At 35.7% G+C, this 21,739-nt stretch overlaps 1 protein-coding gene across 8 annotated transcripts in view; it reads right to left on the reverse strand.

Annotated features, from left to right (window-relative positions):
• Positions 1 to 6,204, reverse strand: part of STXBP5L (syntaxin binding protein 5L) — a 428,205-nt gene extending 422,001 nt beyond the window's left edge. For 6 of the 8 annotated variants that reach the window (XM_046003923.1, XM_046003924.1, XM_046003920.1 and 3 more), the window contains exons 1-2: positions 6,093 to 6,204; positions 4,781 to 4,977 (exon numbers count right to left, since the gene is read on the reverse strand). In XM_046003923.1, the coding sequence (XP_045859879.1) occupies positions 4,781 to 4,969 (189 nt within the window). In that variant the 5' untranslated portion in view covers positions 4,970 to 4,977; positions 6,093 to 6,204. Of the gene's footprint in view, positions 1 to 4,780; positions 4,978 to 5,358; positions 5,472 to 6,020 lie in introns of those variants that run through there. The other 2 variants (XM_046003918.1, XM_046003917.1) reach the window with 2 other exon arrangements.
• Positions 6,205 to 21,739: the final 15,535 nt, after the last annotated feature.

The following is a 21,739-nucleotide window of genomic DNA, read 5'->3' on the forward strand; positions in this document are numbered from 1 at the left end:
AGTATAGTACTATAAATGTATTTCTTCTTATGATTTTCTCAATAACATTTTCTTTCCTCTAGTTTACTTTATTGTAAGAATACAGTATATAATACATATAAAATACAATATCTGCTATTTATGTTATCAGTAAGACTTCCAGTCAACAGTAGACCATTCATAGTTAAGTTTTGTGGGAGTCAAAGTTTTCAGGGAGTAAAGCTTTTAGGGAATTGAATATATAGATAGTCAAACATGTGGGGGGTCTGTACCTTGTTCAAGGGTCAACTATATATTCATCAAATATATTCATCATTTGTGCAAACTGTCAGATGATATTTATGTATCATCTAGAAGGACCTAACACCTGCTTCAAAAGCATATAAGTACTTATTCTATTTTAAATAAATTAAAACCAAAAACTATAATGAATTTCAGATGGTTTGTGGAAGAAAAGTCCACACAGAACTCCAATTACAGAACCCAACACTTAACAATGCTCATTTATCAAGTGATTTGTAAACTGATGTATATGTTTTCATTTAAAATAAAATATTGAAGACATATCTTTATTAATAACTTTCTGCTTTAATCTCATTTCAGCCAATCAACCAATCATGTATATATTGTTTCATTCATAGAGTAAATCATGTGCCTACTATAATTGTTTTCAGTACAACCATGTATTAGAATCTCTTGTGGGGTCTTTCCAAAAAACGTAAGTGCGTAGGCCCAATCTTTAGAGACTGATTCTCTAAGATTGGTGGAGCTAGAAGTCTCTCTTTTACACGGAGTAAAGAATGGCCTTCTAGGTAATAAGAAGCCTAATGATGATACAGGAACAAAATATATTTACCACTCAAAGAGTTGACAATATAATGATAGTGACAGGAAAATAAATTTTCCAATCACAGTAAAGTGCTAAATTAACTCTATAGGAATATGCCAGGTGCTACAGGAAAACAGAAGAAGGAAAAAAAACTAACTGTGCTTTGGACAGGAAAAGAGGAAGGCAGTGGTCAGAGTTAGTTCCATGGAGGTAGTATTTTAACTAAGAGATTAAAAAAAATAATGCGGGGGCGGGGGGGCACCTGGGTGGCTCAATGGGTTAAGGCCTCTGCCTTCGGCTCAGGTCATGATCGGGGTCCTGGGATCGAGCCCCACATCGGGCTCTCTGCTCGGCAGGGGCCTGCTTCCTCCTCTCTCTCTCCTGCCTCTCTGCCTATTTGTGATCTTTGTCTGCCAAAATAAATAAATTTAAAAAAAAAAAAACAAGTAACGGGGGATAGGGAGATGGCACCTGGGTAGCACAGTGAGTTAAGCATCCAACTCTTGATTTCAGCTCAGGCCATGATCTCAGCGTACTGGGATCAAGTCCCTGCTCTGTTCAGCAGGGAATCTGCTTGAGGTTTCTCTCCCTCTCCCTCTGCCTCCCCACTCCACTCCCCTCTTGCACACACACACACACTGTCTCTCTCGCTCTCAAATAAAGAAATCTTAAAAAAAAAATAAATTGGAATTCTCCAATTTTACTAAAGCTGGAAAGGATATTGTAGTTAGAAACAATAGATTGAGATATGAAAATACAGTGCTTTCAGATAATGCAATATGCTTAGGAAATCAAGGAAATGAGGATGGAAAGGTAAACATCTAAAGGGAAGCCCATCTAAAATGAACTATATATGGATCAGGTTAAACAGTTTGACATTTATTGTATAAGGCAGTAATTTCAAATTCTGTTTCATAGAATTCAAATTCAGAAAAGCCACTTCATGTATTTCACAAATATCTGAACAAATGGCATTGAAATGTATACATACTGAACTGAGATTACAGTAAACCAATGTATTAAGTTTTTTGCTAACCTTGAACTAAAGTTTCTTGTACCATGTCTGTGTTTTTGAACTTCTTATACATTTGTCACTGATTATAAAGGTTGTAGTTTTATATTTTTACTTTTTAAGGCCAGAAAAATTCCTACTACCTGCCAGGGATAATATAATACAACAAAAACCAAATATAAAAAACAAGCTTTTATAATATCTGTATAATTTATTATAATTTATTTTTTAAATGTATACCAATAAAGTACATTTATTTGTTTTAATAGATGTTATTTACAGGGTTTCACATTAGACTTTTGTTTGTAGAGCATCACTGCTCTAGGGAAACTAACATAAAATTTTTAGCAGAGAAATGACATAATGAACATTATAGTTCAGAAATAACCATATCATAACATAACAAAATCAACTGAAATAGTGTAAAACAAGAGGTAAGAAGGTAGGAAGTGATTTCAAGAGACTAACCAAGAAAACACAATAGAATGAACAGGTACTGAAGATGGCGAAAAGGGAATAAATTTCAGAAACACTAAGGAAATCGAATAGATAGGATTTGATAACTGATCAGAAAATAGAGAGAAGGATGGTTTTCAAAAGAGAAGATTACAGATTTGTACTTTAATTTTGACCATGTGGAAAAGGTACAAGTACCCAAAAGGTGCCAACTGCTTAGTACTCAGAATAGAATGTTCTTTGCACATTTAATCAGTGAGTCCAAATGAAGTCCCCATTTTAGCAACAGTTCTAATTTTGAAATATCCTTAATCCATTTTTACATATTATATTATAGTCCAGGTAACCTAAAGTACAATCATAAAATCACTTTTTAAAATTAACTCTATTGCTATCCAAATACGCCATAATACTTTCCCCCTTTAGTAACATTTCAATACTATTAGTATTCCACTTATATAGCTATCTATCCTAATTTCTTTGAAAGTATAATTTTGTTACCTATATTATTATAGCCTATTGCTGATAGTCATTCCACCAAGAGTAAGGTGATTTTAAAACTTTAAGAATATTTACAAAAATAAATATTTTATCACCTTTTCCAAGTTATATATCACCTTCACCTAATTGTCTTGTTTGATCCTCCCAATAACCTTAAATCAGAAGACCAGAAATACTTATTACCATACGACAGATGGGAAAATCAAGGTTCAAGGTAGAAAAATGGCTTGCCCGAGATACATGGCTGGCAAGTGACAGAACTTTAAATTAAAAAAACGGTCTGATCCCTAGGCCAATGTTCTTCCTACCATGCCATATGTTTTAGAATTAATGCATATTTAACTTCTGCCACTTTTCATGTCTATTTCCTGTGTGAATAAATGGGAAGATAACTATATACCCCATTTTCCTCTCTTGCATTCCCCATTTCCCCTGAAATTTTTAATTTAAAACCTTCTCTACCATGTTTAAAACTTCAACAGTCCAATGCCACTCTGCCACTCTGTTTTAGAGTGGTCTCCTTTCTATACCAATTTTATCTTTTTTTTTTTCATACCAGTTTTATCTTGATCAAAACTCTCCTGTCTCACATTCATGAACTAAAAGAATTTGGAAATTTTTTTCAGAATCTTGGAATAGAAACAGTAACATGTCAAAGATTAGATAATCAGGGCATTATTCTCCTGACCAGCAATTCAAATTTGAACCCTAGGATCCTTTTATATATTTGTCTCATGACCAGTATTAAGACCCTAATCTGACAAAATTTCTATTATTTCAAATTGAGAATGAAATTATATACAACCTCATATACAAAACTTTATGCATACAAACCTCACAGGGTAGAATTATATCTTTTAATCTGACCTAATTCTAAATAAACTAATTTTTTATGAAAATTAATATGTAATATTTTAATAACTACAGATTTAATGTTTTTATAATGACTACTGGGAATGAAGACTAACACAATAATTGAAACTTATCTCATTATATATGTTATTTACTACAAAAGTCATTTTAATAATTTCAAAAAAATTCTTCTGAAGTACCAAAAAATTTAATTAAATTTATGTGATTTCAAAAATGTGTGATTTGTTCTTATGTATTCAAATATTTTAAAACTATATTCATCTGTATAATATGAATGCATTAGTAGCTTTTAAAATTGAACATGGCCGGTCAAAAACACATTCTTAAGCTACCCCTCCAAAAAGAAACAATAAAAATTATAAACTATGTCAGAAAAAAAAACAATATCTATATATTAATGTTTGTTTTGTAAATTCTCATCTCTCCCCATCAGAAACTCTTTCTTTTGCTTATTCATTCGAAGTTGAACATTAAAGCATAATTACCTAAAATGTTTCATCACTAAACCAGAAAACAGGCTATTTTTTAAAGTTCTTACAAGAAATTAAATCCATCACTTGTTTATTAAGACTCTGGGGTGTTTTTGTATAGAATTTTAAACAGTGAATGAAAAATAATACCGTTAGATCTTTTAAAATGGATGCATTCCTTTAGCTATCATCTACTTCCTTCTAGCAACGTCTTAATAGCTTTAATCATTTTATACTGCATAGTGACACAAAATAACAAACAGTTTCTCTGAATGTCAACAAGGAATTACCCAGAGTGATTTTTCCTTCAGTTTGCTACTTATACATAAATATTACATTAAAAATTTTGTTCACAATTTTGTCTTAACATTGTCTTGCAAATTCTACTTTTTATGTTTGCTTATTTCCACTTTAAACTACCGTAGCTTTTTAAACTGATGCTGAAATCAATGCCTAGAATATCTTTATTAATTCAAACATCTATCTATAGAGTTCTCTGCCCAGGACTGTCTAATGCTGGCATCTCAACAACTTGCAGTCCCTAGTGTGGATGTTTCTGGTTCTTGGTTTTGTTTTTGTTGTTGTTGTTGTTTTTAATGATTCTTTCCTCACAACAGTAAAATAGAGAAATAATAGGCTTCAAGCCAATTCAAAACTTACCTTGCAAATCTGGAAATACTCTGAAGTCAGGGTTTCCTGAATCTCCTCTTTGAGAACCCCTGCAGTCCCTCCTGGATGTATGGAACCACTTCCAGCCCCACCACCACTGTTACTGCCACTGCTGCTACCACTGCCAGGGGAAGAGGCAGTTAAGCCATCCAAAACTTTTCGGAAATTAAACTTCTTCATTTTAAAAACTGTTGAGAAATTCAAAGGAAAGGGTGACTTAACACATGGACTTACACCTGGGTAAAAGTGTTTAGCTTTTCATTAGTCAAGGCAGTAGCCAGGCCCCATTTTACGAGAATTGGCCAAAAATGACTAAGAAAGAGAGAAAAAGAGTCATACTTCATTTTGTCAAATTTTAATTCAAAAAAGAACATCTTTTAAAAGAAATAATAAAATATAACTCTAAAAGCAACAGTATTTCCTCCTCATACATCAAATTTTCAAGGGCTTTATCCCCAGCTGTAGCTACGCTTTATCAGCACTGGGGTAAAAATAAAAGGCAGTGTCATCATCGTCATTAGCATTATATCATCAGTATTATTATACAATCAGACCGGAGTCCAACAGACCAAGACTCTGTCTCTCTTAAGGGCGGCCTTTACTTCTAAAGGTTCGGCTCAGAATATTTTCAGAAAAACGATGTTGGGATTGTGCGGTGGGAGAGCCGGTGTTTACTCTACTACCACCTTCTGGGCTCTCCCCATCATCTTCAACGCTCCCTTTTTTTCAGTAAGTAACGAGGGGTAGGCTTTTTTCCATCCCCTATCCCCAAGAGCCGGACCCCAAAACATATGCGGGTGACCCAACAGCAACAGCCGAAAGGAGCGGCTAACCGCAGCTGCCTCCGCTTCTCCCTCCGCCCCCCCCTTCCCTCCCAGCGTCTCCAGCCCTCCTCCCTCTTCTCCCCCTCCACCCACCCCCCACCCCGCTCTGCCCGCAGCAGTCGCCGCGCTCGTCCGCCCGTGCGCTCTCCCGCCCGTCCGCTCTCCCCGCAGCACCGCGGCGACTCTTGGGGGGACGTGAGGCAGTGGCGGCGATAGCTGCGGCCCGAATCCCACCTCAGCCTAATGGGCGCGCGGAGCAGGCGCTCCCGCCGTCTCTCCCCGGGCCGAGCGCCTAGGCACCGAGCACACACAAACACTCTCACACAGACATTCGCGCGCCAAGCCGGAGCACACGCAACCCTCTCATAGAAATTCGCGCGCGGACGCTCACGCTCATGAACACACACACAGGTGTGAGGGAGCCGCGGCTGGACGGCGGCGTCCCAGAGGGATGACTATCTGACTCCCGACTTAGGCACCTTCCTCGGCCGCCACTAGCTGCCAGCCAGCCCGAGAAGCTGAAAGTGCGGAGGGAGGCGGGCTCGCAGGCGTCAATCCCTCTGGATTGCCGCCGCTTCTCCTGTCCCTCTGGTCGTGGCGCCCGGCGCTCTCCGAGGTCCTAATCAAGCAAGCAGGCTGGAAGGAAGGCTCCGCCCTCCCGCCGTGGGATGCAAGCCCCGCCCCAGAAACGCCCCCTCTTTCGCCCCGCCCCCACCACTTCGGGCAGTGCTGCGCTGGAGAAAGGGGCGGAGAGCTGCGGGACGTCAAAGGGCGGGAGTTGCCTAGGCTCCAATCCTAGGCTCCATAGACCAAGTTCCTTCGTCGCGAGGCGCGGAAGAAATTTGGGGATAGGCCGAAGGAAAAGCCAATGAGAGGGGGAAGGGAGAATTTAGAAAGGTAGGTGAAGTATTTGATTGACGGCGAGATTGGCCAGTATGCTGGGGGGCCGTGTTTTGGGGGCTGTAATTGGCGCTACCTGTTGAAGGACGGAAGTGTGCATCAATAGAATGCGTAGAAGCGTGCAAACTTGGGCGCCCGGAGTCCGAGGCTGCTGGAAGTGTTTCCCTAGGTCTAACCGTGGGCGATACTGTGAACTGGACAGGTGATTTTTCAGTTTATCTCCTCTATTCGCTCTCCAGGTGCATCTATTGGACTTCCCTCCCTGTCCTGCCACTTGCATAATTGCTTAAGAAGTCACCTCTGCCAGAGAGAATTGCATTTCAGTAGATTTTTGGAATATTTAGCCTTTCAGATCCTAAGGAATCGATTGCTTACCTTTTTCCCCCTAATATGTAGAATTACCCCCCTCCCCCCCATTTTCACATAAACAGTTTCGTGTGTGTGTGTTTTTTAAGAAACATTTCTCTAAACTGTGTAAGTAATATATTTTAAGCTTTTTCTTTGAGTCACAATAATCATTTTGAAAGATGCACTATTTGGTGCAGGATTAGAAACAATATCATCAGGATGGGAAAATTGGGTTCTGAGCTCTGACTTAATACTGAATTGGGGAAAATTTAGACCTTGATAGCTTTGTGAAAATGAAGAGCAGCTCAGGGGGCTATAGCTAGCTTTAGACTTCAGTTTGGGCAAAAGAGCTCATTAATAATCATCTCATATAGTCTTAATATTTTAGAGATCTTCTAGGATGACTTTTCTTTTCTTTTCTTTCCTTTTCTTTTTTCCTGGTGGAGGAAGAGGATGGGATGAAAGGGAAGACGTGAAAGAGAAATGATTTGTCCAAGGTCACATAGCAAGGAAATAGAGATGGATTAGAGTTTTTCAGATCCTCAGATCAATGCTCACCTTTTCCTTTTGAATTTTTCTGTACTTAATGTCTATTTTACTCCTTTTGAAACCTTTCAAAGACACCCCACCCCCAGTTGCCACAGCTAGACAATAATACTCTTGAAGGCAGGCATGGAATTATATATTTCTTCTATCTTGTCTAGCACCTAGCACAATGTTTCACATATAAGAGGCACTAAAGGATTTTGAACAGTTGGTTTGTTAATGGTTATTAGTGAAAGAGTTACGAGATGATACCCAATTATATCCTATCCTGTTCGGGAGAGGTAAAAATAGGGGTGGAAGCAAGTGTCACGTCTGATAAAAACTAGATCTTCATAAGGTTCCAAATTCTGTATTGGTTTCCTAACAATATGTACCTTTGTCTTTACTCTCTTTTTCTACTTTTTTCATCTTTTCTTCCTGGTCCATTTCACCTCCAAGCGGGGGTGCCTATTAAGGCTAAAGAGTTTGTTTTTTTTCTTTTTCTTTAACTCTTTGAGAAGTAACATTATTGTCTAAAATAACGATTTTAGATGCCCTCATCCCTTATCAGAAAGTCTTTTGATATCTCTTTAATTTTCAAATGAATGAAAATAAGCCTATAACAAGTGATGGTTTGGTCTTTTGATGAGAGTAAAGAAGATATCCTGATTCAGCAAAAGGAGATGTAATGTTTACAAGAAAACCCCATAAACCACTGATCACTAACACTGTACTATCTTAGCAAACTAGGTGGTGGTTTTATTCTAAAAACTGGGGAGAAACTGAGAAACAAAAGACACAAAATAGATTGGCAGAGATTCTGCTTTAAGACCCCACAGAGAATTCATTGGCCTGCTTAAAAATAAGTGACAGAGTAGATATTCCTTCAGATGAGACAACAAATAGGAATAGGAAATGAAAGAAAAGACAAGTCAAAATATATAAATGTTTCTAACAGATATTAGAAGCGTAACAAATATGATTAGAATGCTGAGATTGTAGAATCTTTGTAGACTCTTTTAAATATCTTTGTTCTTTCACAGTAGATAGCATAGTGCTTTGTACATAGTAAATGTATGGTAAATATTAATTTAAATAAATTACAGCAGTAAAATTTTAACGTAATTGCAATCTCATAGAGTGGGAAACTGTGATATTGTAAGGCCAGTTCACAAACAAGGATAGAAATGAGCAAAAGACAGAGTGCATTATGTATGTGAGAAGACATCACAAACAATTATAGCTTGAAAGTTTTACAAGATGAGAGAAGCACAATGACATAGTTGCGGAAGAAAATTCCGTCCTTAATTAAGGAGAAATAAGATGTTATCCTATAAATCATGTGGTAAAGGGAATGACCAGACCATGAACTATACCATAAAAAATTATGTAGAGAATTTTAGAATTGGTCCAGGTAATAATAAAGGAGATCCTTGTTTATTCTACTACAAACTAGAATACTTTATTGTGAGGAGCTTCTGATAAACCATAATATCTTCCTAAAATGGCAAATATGAAAACTGCACAAGAAAAAAATAGTCTAAGCTTGGTCCCTGAAACAAAATCATCAAATCATTCCAATAAATCTAATACACTGGAAGGGTTTTTAGAATAAATGTTAAAAATATATTACAAGTCATTTTAAGGGTTTGTGATCTTGGATCACAATGAAGCTAATTTTCCACATCCTCAAAATAATTAAGTAATTGTTGAAAGTATGTATATGTATGTCACTTCACACAGAGATTTGCTAAATTGATTAAGCTTAGAGAAAACTAAGCCAGATTGTCAAAACACATGTAAATGGTTTTGTACATTTATCTCTGTACATAAAGATAATTAATTCTTCCAGTTACTAAGCACCTATATATCAGATACTATACTATGAAATTTATAAACATCTCTTTTAATTTGATCCTTATTATAACTCTATGAGACAAGTTTGTTTCGTTTTATACATAAGGAAATTTGAGACTCTGAAACATATGAGAAATTCATTCAAAGTCACCTAGGTGGATAACCCAGTCTTCAAATTCAAGGCTATCTATCTTCTAAGATTATACTCTTAATCATTGCCCTATTATTAATTAGAGGATTAAGTAGGACTTAGAATAGGAAAACAGTAAGGGTTAATTCTTCTGAAATAGTGAATATATGTATATTAGTTTGCCACAACTGCCATAACAAAGTACTACAGATCAGGTGGCTTACACAACAGAAACCGATTTTCTCACAGTTCAGAAACCTGGAAGTCCAAGATCAAAGTGTCAGCAGGTATGGCTTATTCAGAGGGCTCTCTTTTTGGCTTGTATATAACATCTTTCTTACCGTGTTCTCATATGGTCTTTCCTCTGGGTGCGCACATTCCTGGTACCTTCCTCTTCTTATAAAGACATCAGTCATATTGGTTTAAGGCCAATCCTACTGGCCTCATTTTAACTTAATTACCTCTTATAGGCCCTCTCTCCAAATAAAGTCACATTCTGAGGTATTGGGGGGGACACAATGCAGTCCATAACAATATGACAAATTCGAGCATTCTTTGAAGAGAGCACCTACAATGAGCTGGAAATGTGTAAAGAATTTTACATTTAGTTTTTCACTTACTCTTCACAACAATCAGGTATGGTAGCTATTGATCACCCCAATTTATGAGTGAGAAAATGGAACTAAAGAAAGTTTAAATAGTATGTTCAATATCATACATCTGGTAGGTTGTGAAACAGGAATGTGAACTTAAATAAATCATATCTCAAAGCTATTTCCTCATGCTGTTAGTGTGAAACCAAAAATTCCCATTTCATATATATATATATATATATATATGAATATATATATATATATATATATATAGTAGAGAAATTACAAAATTTAAATATTAGGATAAAACAGAACAGAAAAAGGAAAATATCTTGCTAAGGAGTTTGGATACTAGAACTAAAAAGACATTTGAGGATTGGGGAGAATGGGACTAGAAGCAAAGAACTTCTGGGATGGCACACTAATAGGATATTCTTACCTCACAATAAATCTCAGTATATTTGAAATATGTTAAGGGTCCCACTAAAATAGGAGAAAATCAGTTATTCAATAACTAATTAAACATAGCAAGGCAGAATAAATTGTTCAGAGAAACTGTAGTGAATATCAGAACAGCTGGAAGGAGAATTTGGGTAGAGGGAGGGCAATGACTAAGACTTACCTCAAGGCCAGATGGGCAATTGTTGATATTAGCAAGTGTGAGTATTTCTGATCTGTTTGCTGTGTGGTGCTGGATCCTGAACTGAGCAACCTAATTTATCACACATTTCCAACCCCTTAATCAAGTTATAGCACTATCCATTATTATTTGCCAGTTTAAGAGTTAGAATTTCGTTGAGAGAACACAGTTGAAATGCAGGTTCCACCTATATCCTTTCTGGAAAAAATTTCAAGAGGATTAGGAATTATCTTTCCTTCCTAAATTTTCATCTGATTTTTTTCTGCATCCTTCAGGAGGGGTACTGGTTGATAGTTGTCAGCTTTTTGTCATATGGGAGGAAATAGCAACCAGCATTAAAATCTCTTATTCAGCCTACTACAAGCGCACAAAGAGAGAAACCACAGGGTTAATTAAATAATGCCATACCTCTCATGACAAACAGGCAGAGGTCATTAGGATAGACCCAAACCATGCAAAATATGGCTCAGCACACAATCAATGACAGAATTACAAACAGAACTCATGTGTTCTAGGGCAAAACTCAAATATTTGTTATTAAACATGTAATTAAAATCAGCTCCTTGAGCCTCTTTTACTTTACTTTTGTTAAACATACTTTTTTTTTTTAAAGATTTTTATTTATGTATTTGACACAGAGAGAGAGTATAAGCAGGGGAGCCGCAGGCAAAGCAAGAGGGAGAAACAGGCTCCCTGTAGAGCAAGGAGCCCAAGACCAGGGTTGATCCCAGACCTAGGGTGAAGGCAGAGAGTTAACTGAGCCACAGAGGCACCTCTTTGTGCCTCTTTTAAAATAGATTTTCACATATCTGTCCATCATATTGGATGTGGTAAAAGAAAGGGATTTAGTGTTGGGACAGGCTAAATTTCCTAGCTGGGGCACTAACAAGCCCTTTCAGCCTCTAAATCTTAATTTTTCCTTTATGTAAGCTATTTTAAGGAAAATGAGGTTGTATATGTAAAAGTGATTTGTAGAATGCAAACCACTATACAAATATATTGTTACTATTATTGTTATTCTTTTGCTTTAGTGAAACTTTTTATAGGAATTGACTTGAGTTGAATTTATTTTTCAATTATTAATATAAAAATCTTTTGCCTCTGTAGATTGACTGTTGCTGAAACTGAAGGAGAGGTAGAGAGTTTGGTCTGGATGATCTTTAATCTTTCAAATCCAAAATTCTCTTTGTATGATTTATTTAGTCAAGGTTCACTGCATTCTTTTCCTAAATACTACAAAGCCTTACTGAAAAGATAATTAAAAGGACACCTATGTGAGTACTGGCCAACAGAAATGAACTGGAGCCTACAGTAGATTCCGAAATCCTAAAAATTATCTACTAATTAAATATTCCTGGAGATCACATTTTTATTAATATTTCTGCTTATGTACACTGTACATATATCTGATTATAAAAATAAGGTGTGCTTATTATAAAAACGTTAGAGGGGTACATGGGTGGCTCAGTTGCTTAAGGGTCCAACTTTTGATTTCAGCTCAGGTCTTGATCTGTGTTGTGAGTTCAAACCCCAGATTGAGCCCATGCTGGGCATGGAGCCTACTTAGGGAAAAAAAAAACAAAAACAGCTTCAAAAAATTTAGACATATATTTCTAGTCCTTTTCAGAACTAAACATTTTTTTTAAAGATTTTATTTATTTATTTGACAGAGAGAGGTCACAAGTAGGCAGAGAGGCAGGCAGAGAGAGGGAGAGGGAAGCAGGCTCCCTGCTGAGCAGAGAGCCCGATGCGGGACTCGATCCCAGGACCCTGAGATCATGACCCGAGCCGAAGGCAGCAGCTTAAACCACTGAGCCACCCAGGCACCCCCAGAACTAAACATTTTTTAACTAAATATTTTCTTGTGAGCTTTTCCCACTTCATTAAATATTGTTCAGAAATACCATTTTGAGTGTCATACGGATATTTACAAAATGTATTTAATCATTTTCATAATCTTAGGTATTTTATTTATTTCTAACTGAACACTATTATAAATATGGAGAAGATACTTTTATACTAGATCTTTGGCACAGTTTCAGGATTTTTTTCATAATTGTGCTTTGTATATTAAGAGTGCATAATATTAAATTCTTAGACAGGAACTTCTCAATTGGATTTTTTTAAGAGGGTATTACTATGTCAAAATAATATGTCTTCATACTTAGTTCTAGATTTTATTTATTTCATTTTTATTTATTTATCTGTTTTTAATTTATTTAAGTTCATTCTATTAATTGACACAGTGTATTTTTAGTTTCAGAGGGAGAGTTCAGTCATTCATCAGTCTTCTCTAACACCCAGTGCTCATTATATCAAGTGCCCTCTTTGATGTCCATCACCCAGTTACCCCATTCTCCCACCCCTCTCCCCTCCAACAACCCTCTGTTTGTTTCCTATGATTAAGAGTCTCTTATGGTTTGTCTCCCTCTCTGGTTTCATCTTGTTTTGTTTTTCCCTCCCTTTCCCTCTGCTCCTCCCTTTTGTTTCTTAAATTCCACATATGGCTGAGATCATATGATAATTGTCTTTCTCTAATTGGCTTACTTCACTTAGCATAATACCCTCTAGTTCCATCCGTGTCACTGCAAATGGCAAGATTTCAGTTAAATTTAAATTTTATTTTTAAAAGTTTATACCAATTCATATCTTCATTAAGAGCTTAGGTCCCTGTGGAAAACTCAAGCACAAACCTTTTTGTAAAGTGATATCCCATACCACCTGCACTGACATGTTTTGGTTAGATTTGTTTTGTGTTTGAAAACAATTCAGAAAGTTTTAAAATGATAAGAATTTAAGTCTAATCACTAAACAAAGCAGGAAAAAAATGACAAGGAAAACACAACTTGTATTTTTCAGACTGATGGAAAAAAATATAAGTTTTAATAAAACTTTAAGGTTAGAAAAAAACTTATTAATTCATGTTTGATTTCTAAATTTAAAAAATAATAACAAGCTTCTATTCAATTGTATCAGCAAATAATTTTTACATGTTATTTGGGGGAGAAATGTGAGAAAATAAGCACAAGGAGAGCATAAAAACTAGACAGAAATATAGACCTACAGAAGAATAATTTCATAAGAAAAAACCCAAGTCGTAAGAGAGTTTTAAGGCTCTTAAAAAGCACTTTGGGTTTTTGCCACTATGTGCTAAATAGAGATGTGAACCCTTATAATTTGTTATATAAATTGAAACTAACAGCAAGATGCAGACCCTCATCTAGATGATAAAAATTCAAGGGTTGACAGTCTTTCTTGGGTTTAGAATGACTTATGAGGGTTATGCATTTGTTTTCATGATGGCAATCACAGTATACTGAATTAATTTTTTTATAATGGCTAACAAAGGGTTAAGATGTTAAGATTTTGTAAATATCCATATTATTTATTAGCCCTGCTAAAATTGGCACATTAGAGTTTTAGAGAATAAGCTAGGATGCAAGCATGACTTTGCTTTATCATAAACAAAAGTACCAAAACAGAATCAGGAGAGTAGAAAGGGAATGAGTGACTTCCTGCCTGTCCAATTACAGGCTCTAAGACAAGAGAAAACCCTTTAAGTGGGTCCTGTCTGGCCATGCAGGATAAGCTTTCTATTTCAGTCACCTCCTTGGCTAATTTGGCTGGCAAAACATTGTTGTTCTCTTAACCTTTGTAAAGCTAAGGAAATTTATAAGTTTGTTTTTTGTTTTTTTGTTTTTCGTGGGTTTTTTTTTTTTCTCCAGTAACAGCCAGAGTGATTTATGGCTTTTTCTAGCTCTCCTCCATTAGAAAAACAAATTTTATGTCCTTGCCTTATTCTTTCCTCCCCATTATTCCCACTCTCTATTGTCTTTAGCCATAATCCTTCTATAATGCAAATATTACTTTATTTTGCATATTTTCCACATGTATCTATGTTTAATGTGCTTTAATTATGGAAGCCAAATTTCTTGAATTTTCTAGGACAGTTGCTCTTTAAAATATTCTGTACCATCATTCTTACAAACCATCAAAACCATCTCATAACCCATACAATTTCTGAACAAATACCACTGTCCTACATGATGCCATTTTTAAATTTGAGTGGCAAAAACTATAGGAGAAGGAGATACACAATGGTTTATTTTTAAGAACAGGAACTCTGATTTCAGACACACCAGAGTCTGCTACTTATTCAGTGTGTGACCTTGGACAAGTTATTTAATTTATCTGTGTTTCAATTTTCTTATCTATAAAAGGAAGATAAAATTACTAACCTCGGGGCTCCCGGTGGTTCAGTCAGTTAAGCATCCAACTCTTGATTTCTGCTCAGGTCATGATCTCAGGTTTGTGAGATGGAGCCCATGTCAGGCTCTGCCCTGGGCATGGAACCTGCTTAAGATTCCCTCTCTCCCTCTCCCTCTGCCTCTCAAATAAAAAAAATTAAAAAATTTAAAAAAAAATTACCAACCTCATTGGATGGTTGTTAAAATTAAGTGATTCAGCACCTGGCACATAGGAAATCCTCCACATATTAGCTATTATTAACTTTCAGCCTCAAAAGTCTCATATGAATATTGATAAAAATTAAAGAATTGTAAGAAAAAAATTAAATTTACCACTAAAGTAAAAGACCTTAACATGAAAACTACTCAAGTGCTATTTGTTATGGTTTGGACCTGGGGAAGTAGGTAACTGGGTATTTGTAGATTGATAATTAACTAGTCTTTTAGAAAGGATATCTTTGTAGAAACTTTTAAACTTGGCCTAGACTCAGCAGGAGAGGCCCAGAATGGTAAATCTTGGAAAATAGGCAATTAACTTAGTCATATTATCTATTTAATAAATATGTCTTCAGGCCATATCCTAATGAGTACTTACTAGCAAAATAGGACAAAAGAAAATGTATCCATAGATAATAATGGTCAAATATAAGGCTTAAAGATCTTCAGCATGGAAACATTGGTTTTCCAAATGGAAAGAAAATGTTTAAACCAAGTCTCTTTGTCCAGACTCCAGGATGGAAGAGAGTTGTTACTGTTATTGTTTGCTTGCTTATTCTTTGTTGTTGTTTTGTGGCTTTTGTTTTTGTTTTTATCTCATTAACAACTTTGAGATTGGAATTATCATTGGTACCCATTGATTATTGTAAAATCTTTCCTGATAATCCACATGAAGTATTCAGAGACTTGCCAAGAAATACTGGAAAAAAACTGGAAAGAATAAAGAATTATTAAGCAAGCAGCATTCTTCAAACAAGTACAAGGGAGTAATGTGCCATCAGCTCAACAGCTGATGATGAAAATGACAATGCAAATATTATAACTAATATATGTCTTAGCTGAATTTTTTTATTTATCTTCATATAATTGTATACTTTTTGATGAAGGTTATTCATTATTTGATGTATAATTAAATGTGATTTAAATTTTTTTTTAAATTTTTTTATTTCTTTGACAGAGAGAAATCACAACTAGGCAGAGAGGCAGGCAGAGAGAGAGGAGGAAGCAGGCTCCCTGCCAAGCAGAGAGCCCGATGCGGGGCTCGATCCCAGGACCCTGGGACCATGACCTGAGCTGAAGGCAGAGGCTTTAACCCACTGAGCCATCCAGGCGCCCCTGTGATTTAAATTTTACACCACTGTAAGTCTTTTGATTATTTTTCTTGAAAGAGTAATTCATGATAACTACCAATTCTTGCTTAAGTTAAAAAAAAGTGTTTATAAATAAGAAAAAATAAGGCTTTCACAGAATATGTGCTCTGATTTGTAAATTTTTAAATGTGGTTACCATATTTATAATTTATTAACTCTTTACAGAGTTTTCACAGTTCAAAAAAGAAAGAAGGCTAAAAGAATCAAAAGTGGTAGCTATGAAAGCATATATTTTCCAAAAGACTTAAGAAGCAAAGGAGTTGATAGAGAAGGAGCCATATTCCACTTATGCATATCAGACTTAATGAAGGCCTAGCCTTGGACAGTGCAGGATGAAAAAAGAGGAAAAGTACTGAGAATAGATATGAGTCAGCTTTATAATCTGTAAAATGGCTTACAAACAGCGATTTTTGTCTATTTGGTTCATGGTTATATCTATGGTACTTAAAATATTGTCTGGCACATGGTAGATTTTTCAATAAATATTTGCTGAACAAAAATAATACTACATGATATTCATGCTTCATGCTAGAATTTCAAGCCTGAATTTGAAGGTGTGATTAAGCCATAAATGAGATAAAATGCTTCACTTATTCACGAATATGTTTTGTGTTCCTATTGTGCACTAAGTAGAATGCTATATGTTATAGGGGACAAAGAAACAAAGAGAAATATTGACTTGAAAAGCGCTATAATTGAGTATAAGGGTGACAGACATGCAAACAATTATAAAACACTGTTATGAGGTTATGAGAGTAATGTGAATGGTCCGGTGTTTGTCCGGTGTTTGCATTGAAAGAATAATCGATTATTTCTCCCAGGTGCCTCAATAAAGAGGTGTATGATTGAGAAGGTTGGTTTAAGTTCTTCTTGAATCTTTTTCTATATTTCTTCCTTAACACAGCCCTATGTCAATCACTTCTTTGAGGTCTCTCTTACCTCCTTCACTGGATCATCTTCCTTTTTCCAACTCCTAGAGATTTAAGGAGCAACTGGAATATGAGCAAGAATCAGTAGTTGTCATAAATTACTATTTCAGGAGGTTTGGTAGTAAAGGAAAAGAAGAAAGCAGAAAAAATGAAAACATAAAAAGGGAGGGGCGGTCGAGATAGGAATGAATTATATTTCGGGACAGAGAAATAAAAGCCAGGAACAAATGATTAAAGATTCAAGAGTAATATAAGATAACCAATAAAACAAGGTCATAGTCTACAACAACTAGTTCATAACCTTCCTACTTTTCCCAGCTTCCAGCTTCTCTCCCACTGCAACCGCAGCTGAAGGCTTTGTTCTGAATAGAGAAAATGGAAGCCATTAAATAAAAATATTCTATTCCTCCTACCCTCACTCTTTAAGACAATAACAACATCAGAGAGATTTCTCCTACTAACAACCCTTACCTCCCACCTTGTTCCCACCTTCTCCCATTTAACCACACTCTTCTACTTCTACCAAACTTCTCGTATCTTTCTCTTTGTTTATCAGGATGACAAATAAGAATCCCTGGGAGTCTCTCACCTTTTCTACATGCAAAATTATGATAGTTTACCATGATTCTCCAAGCTATGGTTGATTTGGGGGACAAAAATATCCATGAGAAAAAGAAAAAGTCCTACTCAGTTATAAGTGAACATAACGTATTTATTCATTCTACAATAGGACTGGTGAATGTATGGTGAAGGAAAGATTTTCTTTCTTTTGCCATACCAGAGAGCATGCTTTATCAAATAGGAAGGAAGAATTAGAAAATTCTTACCTTGCAGTGTCATGATAGGCTTTATTTAGGTTCATTTAGAATAACAATTTCCTTAGCATATTATTTTTGAACATTTAAACTTCTTTAAAAATCCTCAGCATATAATTTTTTAAATCACTTAAACTGCTTTAAAAATCCCAGATTAAACTCCTTTAAAAATCCCTACTTTAGAGTTTTCGTGGCGTTTTGATTTTCAGATAAAAATAAACAGAAGCCCAGTATTCTTTTCACTTTGGCATTTAGATTCTTTTAATACAATAAAAAAGCAGCCTTCCCTCCTGGGTGTAAGGAGAGCTTATAGATGAAAGAGTCAATCAATCGGGAAGGGCATTTGTGGGTAAGAGTTGTGAAAAATTGCCAGCTTGACCTTGAAAATAATGAAAAATAATTGAGACTAGCAGCAATAAGCATTTATTTCCCACGTGCTGCAGTTTCTCTCACATTTTTAATTTGGTTTAAATTTCTGTCCTCTACCACCTACTCACATATATTCTGTGCACTATTAACATCATAATATATATTAACGAGCCCTCACAGCTGGGTGAGAAGCTTCTTCTAGCAGGCTAATAACATCACTTTGACTCAATGCATAATGTAATCTAATAAAACTGTGTCATGTGCACTGAAAAGCAGTCAGAATAAAATAGTTCACCCATTGAAAGAGGCAGCAACTAGGAATACAGCTATACTAGCAAAATCATCCTGATTTATATAGTGCAGTGGAATTTGTGTCCTTGTATATATTTCTTTGAATCCATATATACACATTGTAGTGCGTAGATATAAAATGATAGAATCTCAAGGGTAGAAAACATATAAAAGGCCATCTACTATAATTAACTCTTTAATATTTAAATTATCTCAACAACATTTGTTTCATGTGGTCATCCAACATGTCTGAAACACTCTTACCCTCCTCAACATCCTACCTTTGACTATCCCTAGTAATAGAAAGAAGGAATAAATATCTCTAGAGAAGAGGTTTTAAACAATGGAACATCCTTGGAAACTTTTTTTTTTTAAACATTTTTATTTACTTATTTGAGAGGGAGGAAGAGCACACAAAGGTGAGGAGGGGTAAAAGGAAAGGGAGAGAAAGTCTCAAGCAGACTCCACACTGAGTGTGGAGCCCCACACAGGGCTCAATTCCATAGCCCAGGAGATCACAACCTGAGCTGAAACCAAGAGTCGGACGCTTAAGTAACTCCAACACCAGGCGCCCTGCCTGGGGAACTTTTATAAATCTCTAAGCTAAGGTTGTAGACCGAATCCACTAAATCAGAATGTCTGGACTTGGAACCCAGAAAACATTTTTTTTTTTAACACTTCAAGTTGATCCCAAATCCATCTAAAATTGAGAATCATCTCTCTAGAGGCAACACATCTGAAAATAATAAATTGTTTTTATAGGAAGCCAAAATTAGTCACTCAGCAACTTTGACCTACTGGTCTGAAAAGAAGTTTTCTTGGGAATTCTCAGCTGAAGATGGGGGGGAAAATTCTTTTCTTGGCAGGTAAAATATTAAATAATAGGTTATTTTTATAAAGCCTGCGTAAAAGTTTCAGAACTATAAGTGACAGGCATCATATATAAGGGCCATTTATTTTTTAATCCTTGAAGGAAATATACCTTTCTTTAAACTTTTGCACATTTGAGCAGTAAACCCTGTCTTAAGAGGATTAGACAGAGAAAGTTCCATGTAGAATCTCTCTGTATGGACTTGATCCTGTTACTGCTTCTCTACCTATGAGATGCCTTCCCATCTCTTTCTTCCCATAATAAAACATTATCTCTGAGATAATGTTTTCTTTTAGGACACTGAATGATGGGCTCCCTCTATACTTTAGTAGAGATATCGCAAAGTATCAATCCTGCAAAAATCCTCAGGACATAGAGTAAGATATTGAGACTGTAAAACATCTCAAGATAATGTTCCCTTCCTTTTTTGCTTTATATATATGTGTATCTGGATCATGTTCTAGTGTCTGATTATCAAGTCCATCTATTCTCAGAAGAAGAAACCATTGCCAAATACCTTATGTTCTATCTAAAGCTAGATGGATAGTCTAAGTGTAGTAATCACCCTTCCACATGAAGGACTTTAGAAATATTTAATAACAGATATCAATTCTTCAATGTCTTTCTTCTCTAGGTTGAATATATCCTCAAATTCTTCAACTATTCCTCATAAAACATGGCTTTATTTTCTCTCAGTATCTTGGTTTGATTGCTCCTATTGCTCAGCAGATACCTAGTAGAGTCCTCTTAATTATCGTTCCCAGAAATATGGAGGTTACCTTCTTGGTTCTAAATACAGTAAAATAGAAGTCCTCTTACTTGAAACATTGATCAATATTTGGACAAAATTTACCTAAGGAAGAACTGTTAAGTTAGTGATAATCCACTACTACATGATGGTACACTGTTGCTGAAATTTATGGTCTCAGGTCTAAGCAATTAAAAAATGGAGTTCATTAACTGGGCAGAACTTAGGAAGGTGAAAGTTTTGGAAGGACTTAGTTTTGGACCTATTAATATTTTGGTGCCTATTAGTTGGTAGCTGGATATTTAAGTCAGGTATTCATGGGAGAGGTCTGAGCTATAAGTATTAGAAAGATATAAATTTGTGACTCATCAGCATTGAGATGGTACGTATAGGGATGATTTTGGATGAGACCACCAAGGGGATGAGTATAGATAAAAAAGAAAATAGGTGCAAAGATTGAGTCCCAGAGCATCCCAACATTTAGAAACAATAACCAGAGATAAGAATTGAAAGCAGTCAATAAACATAGGGGTGCATAAATCTTTCTGAAGTGGCATTTTCCTTTTCTTTGGGTAAATATTATTCAAAAATATATACATATGCCTATGTTTAATCCAGCATTATTTACAAGAGCCAGCATATGGAAGCAACATATGTGTCTATTAATAGATGAATGGATAAAGATGTTTTACACACACACACACACACACACACACACAGAAATATTAGCCATAAAAGAATGAGATCTTTCCATTTCAAAGAACATAATGGACCTAGAGGGATTAATATTAAGTGAAATAAGTCAAAGAAAGACAAATACCATATGATTTCACTCATGTGGAATTTAAGAAACAAAAAAAATAAACAAAAAAGAGACAAAAAGCAGATTTTTTAAAAGATTTTATGTATTATTGGAGTGAGAGAGAGCACAAGCAGGGTGAAGGGGAGAGGAAGAAGCAGACTCCTCACTGAGCCAGGAGCCCAATGTGCGACTCCATCCCAGGACTCCAGGATCATGACCTGAGCCAAAGGCAGATGACTAACCAACTGAGTCACCCAGGTGCCCCAAAAAAACAGATTCTTAAATACAGAGAATGAAATGGTGGTTGCTGAAGGAGAGGTAGGTGAGGAGATAGGTGAAATAGACAAAGGGGATTAAGAAGTACAAACTCCCAATTATAAAATAAATAAGTCATGGAGATGAAAAGTACAGTATGGGGAATATAGTAAAAAAGATTGTAATTACATTGTTTGATGACAGATAGTGACTACACTTATCATGATGATCACTGAGTAATGTACAGAATTATTGAATCATTATGTTGTACACCTGAAACTACTATAACACTATATGTTAATTATACTTCAATTAAAAAAAAACTTAAAGGAGCAATCAGTGAGATAGTTGAAAAACCAATACTGTGTGTTCTGCATGCCAAGGGAAGGAAGGGAATGTTCAACTGTGTCAAATACTGCTGAAAGTCTAATAAAATGAG

The sequence above is a fragment of the Meles meles genome, chromosome 4 (genome assembly GCF_922984935.1).
Source record: "Meles meles chromosome 4, mMelMel3.1 paternal haplotype, whole genome shotgun sequence".
In the NCBI taxonomy this organism is placed as follows: domain Eukaryota; kingdom Metazoa; phylum Chordata; class Mammalia; order Carnivora; family Mustelidae; genus Meles; species Meles meles.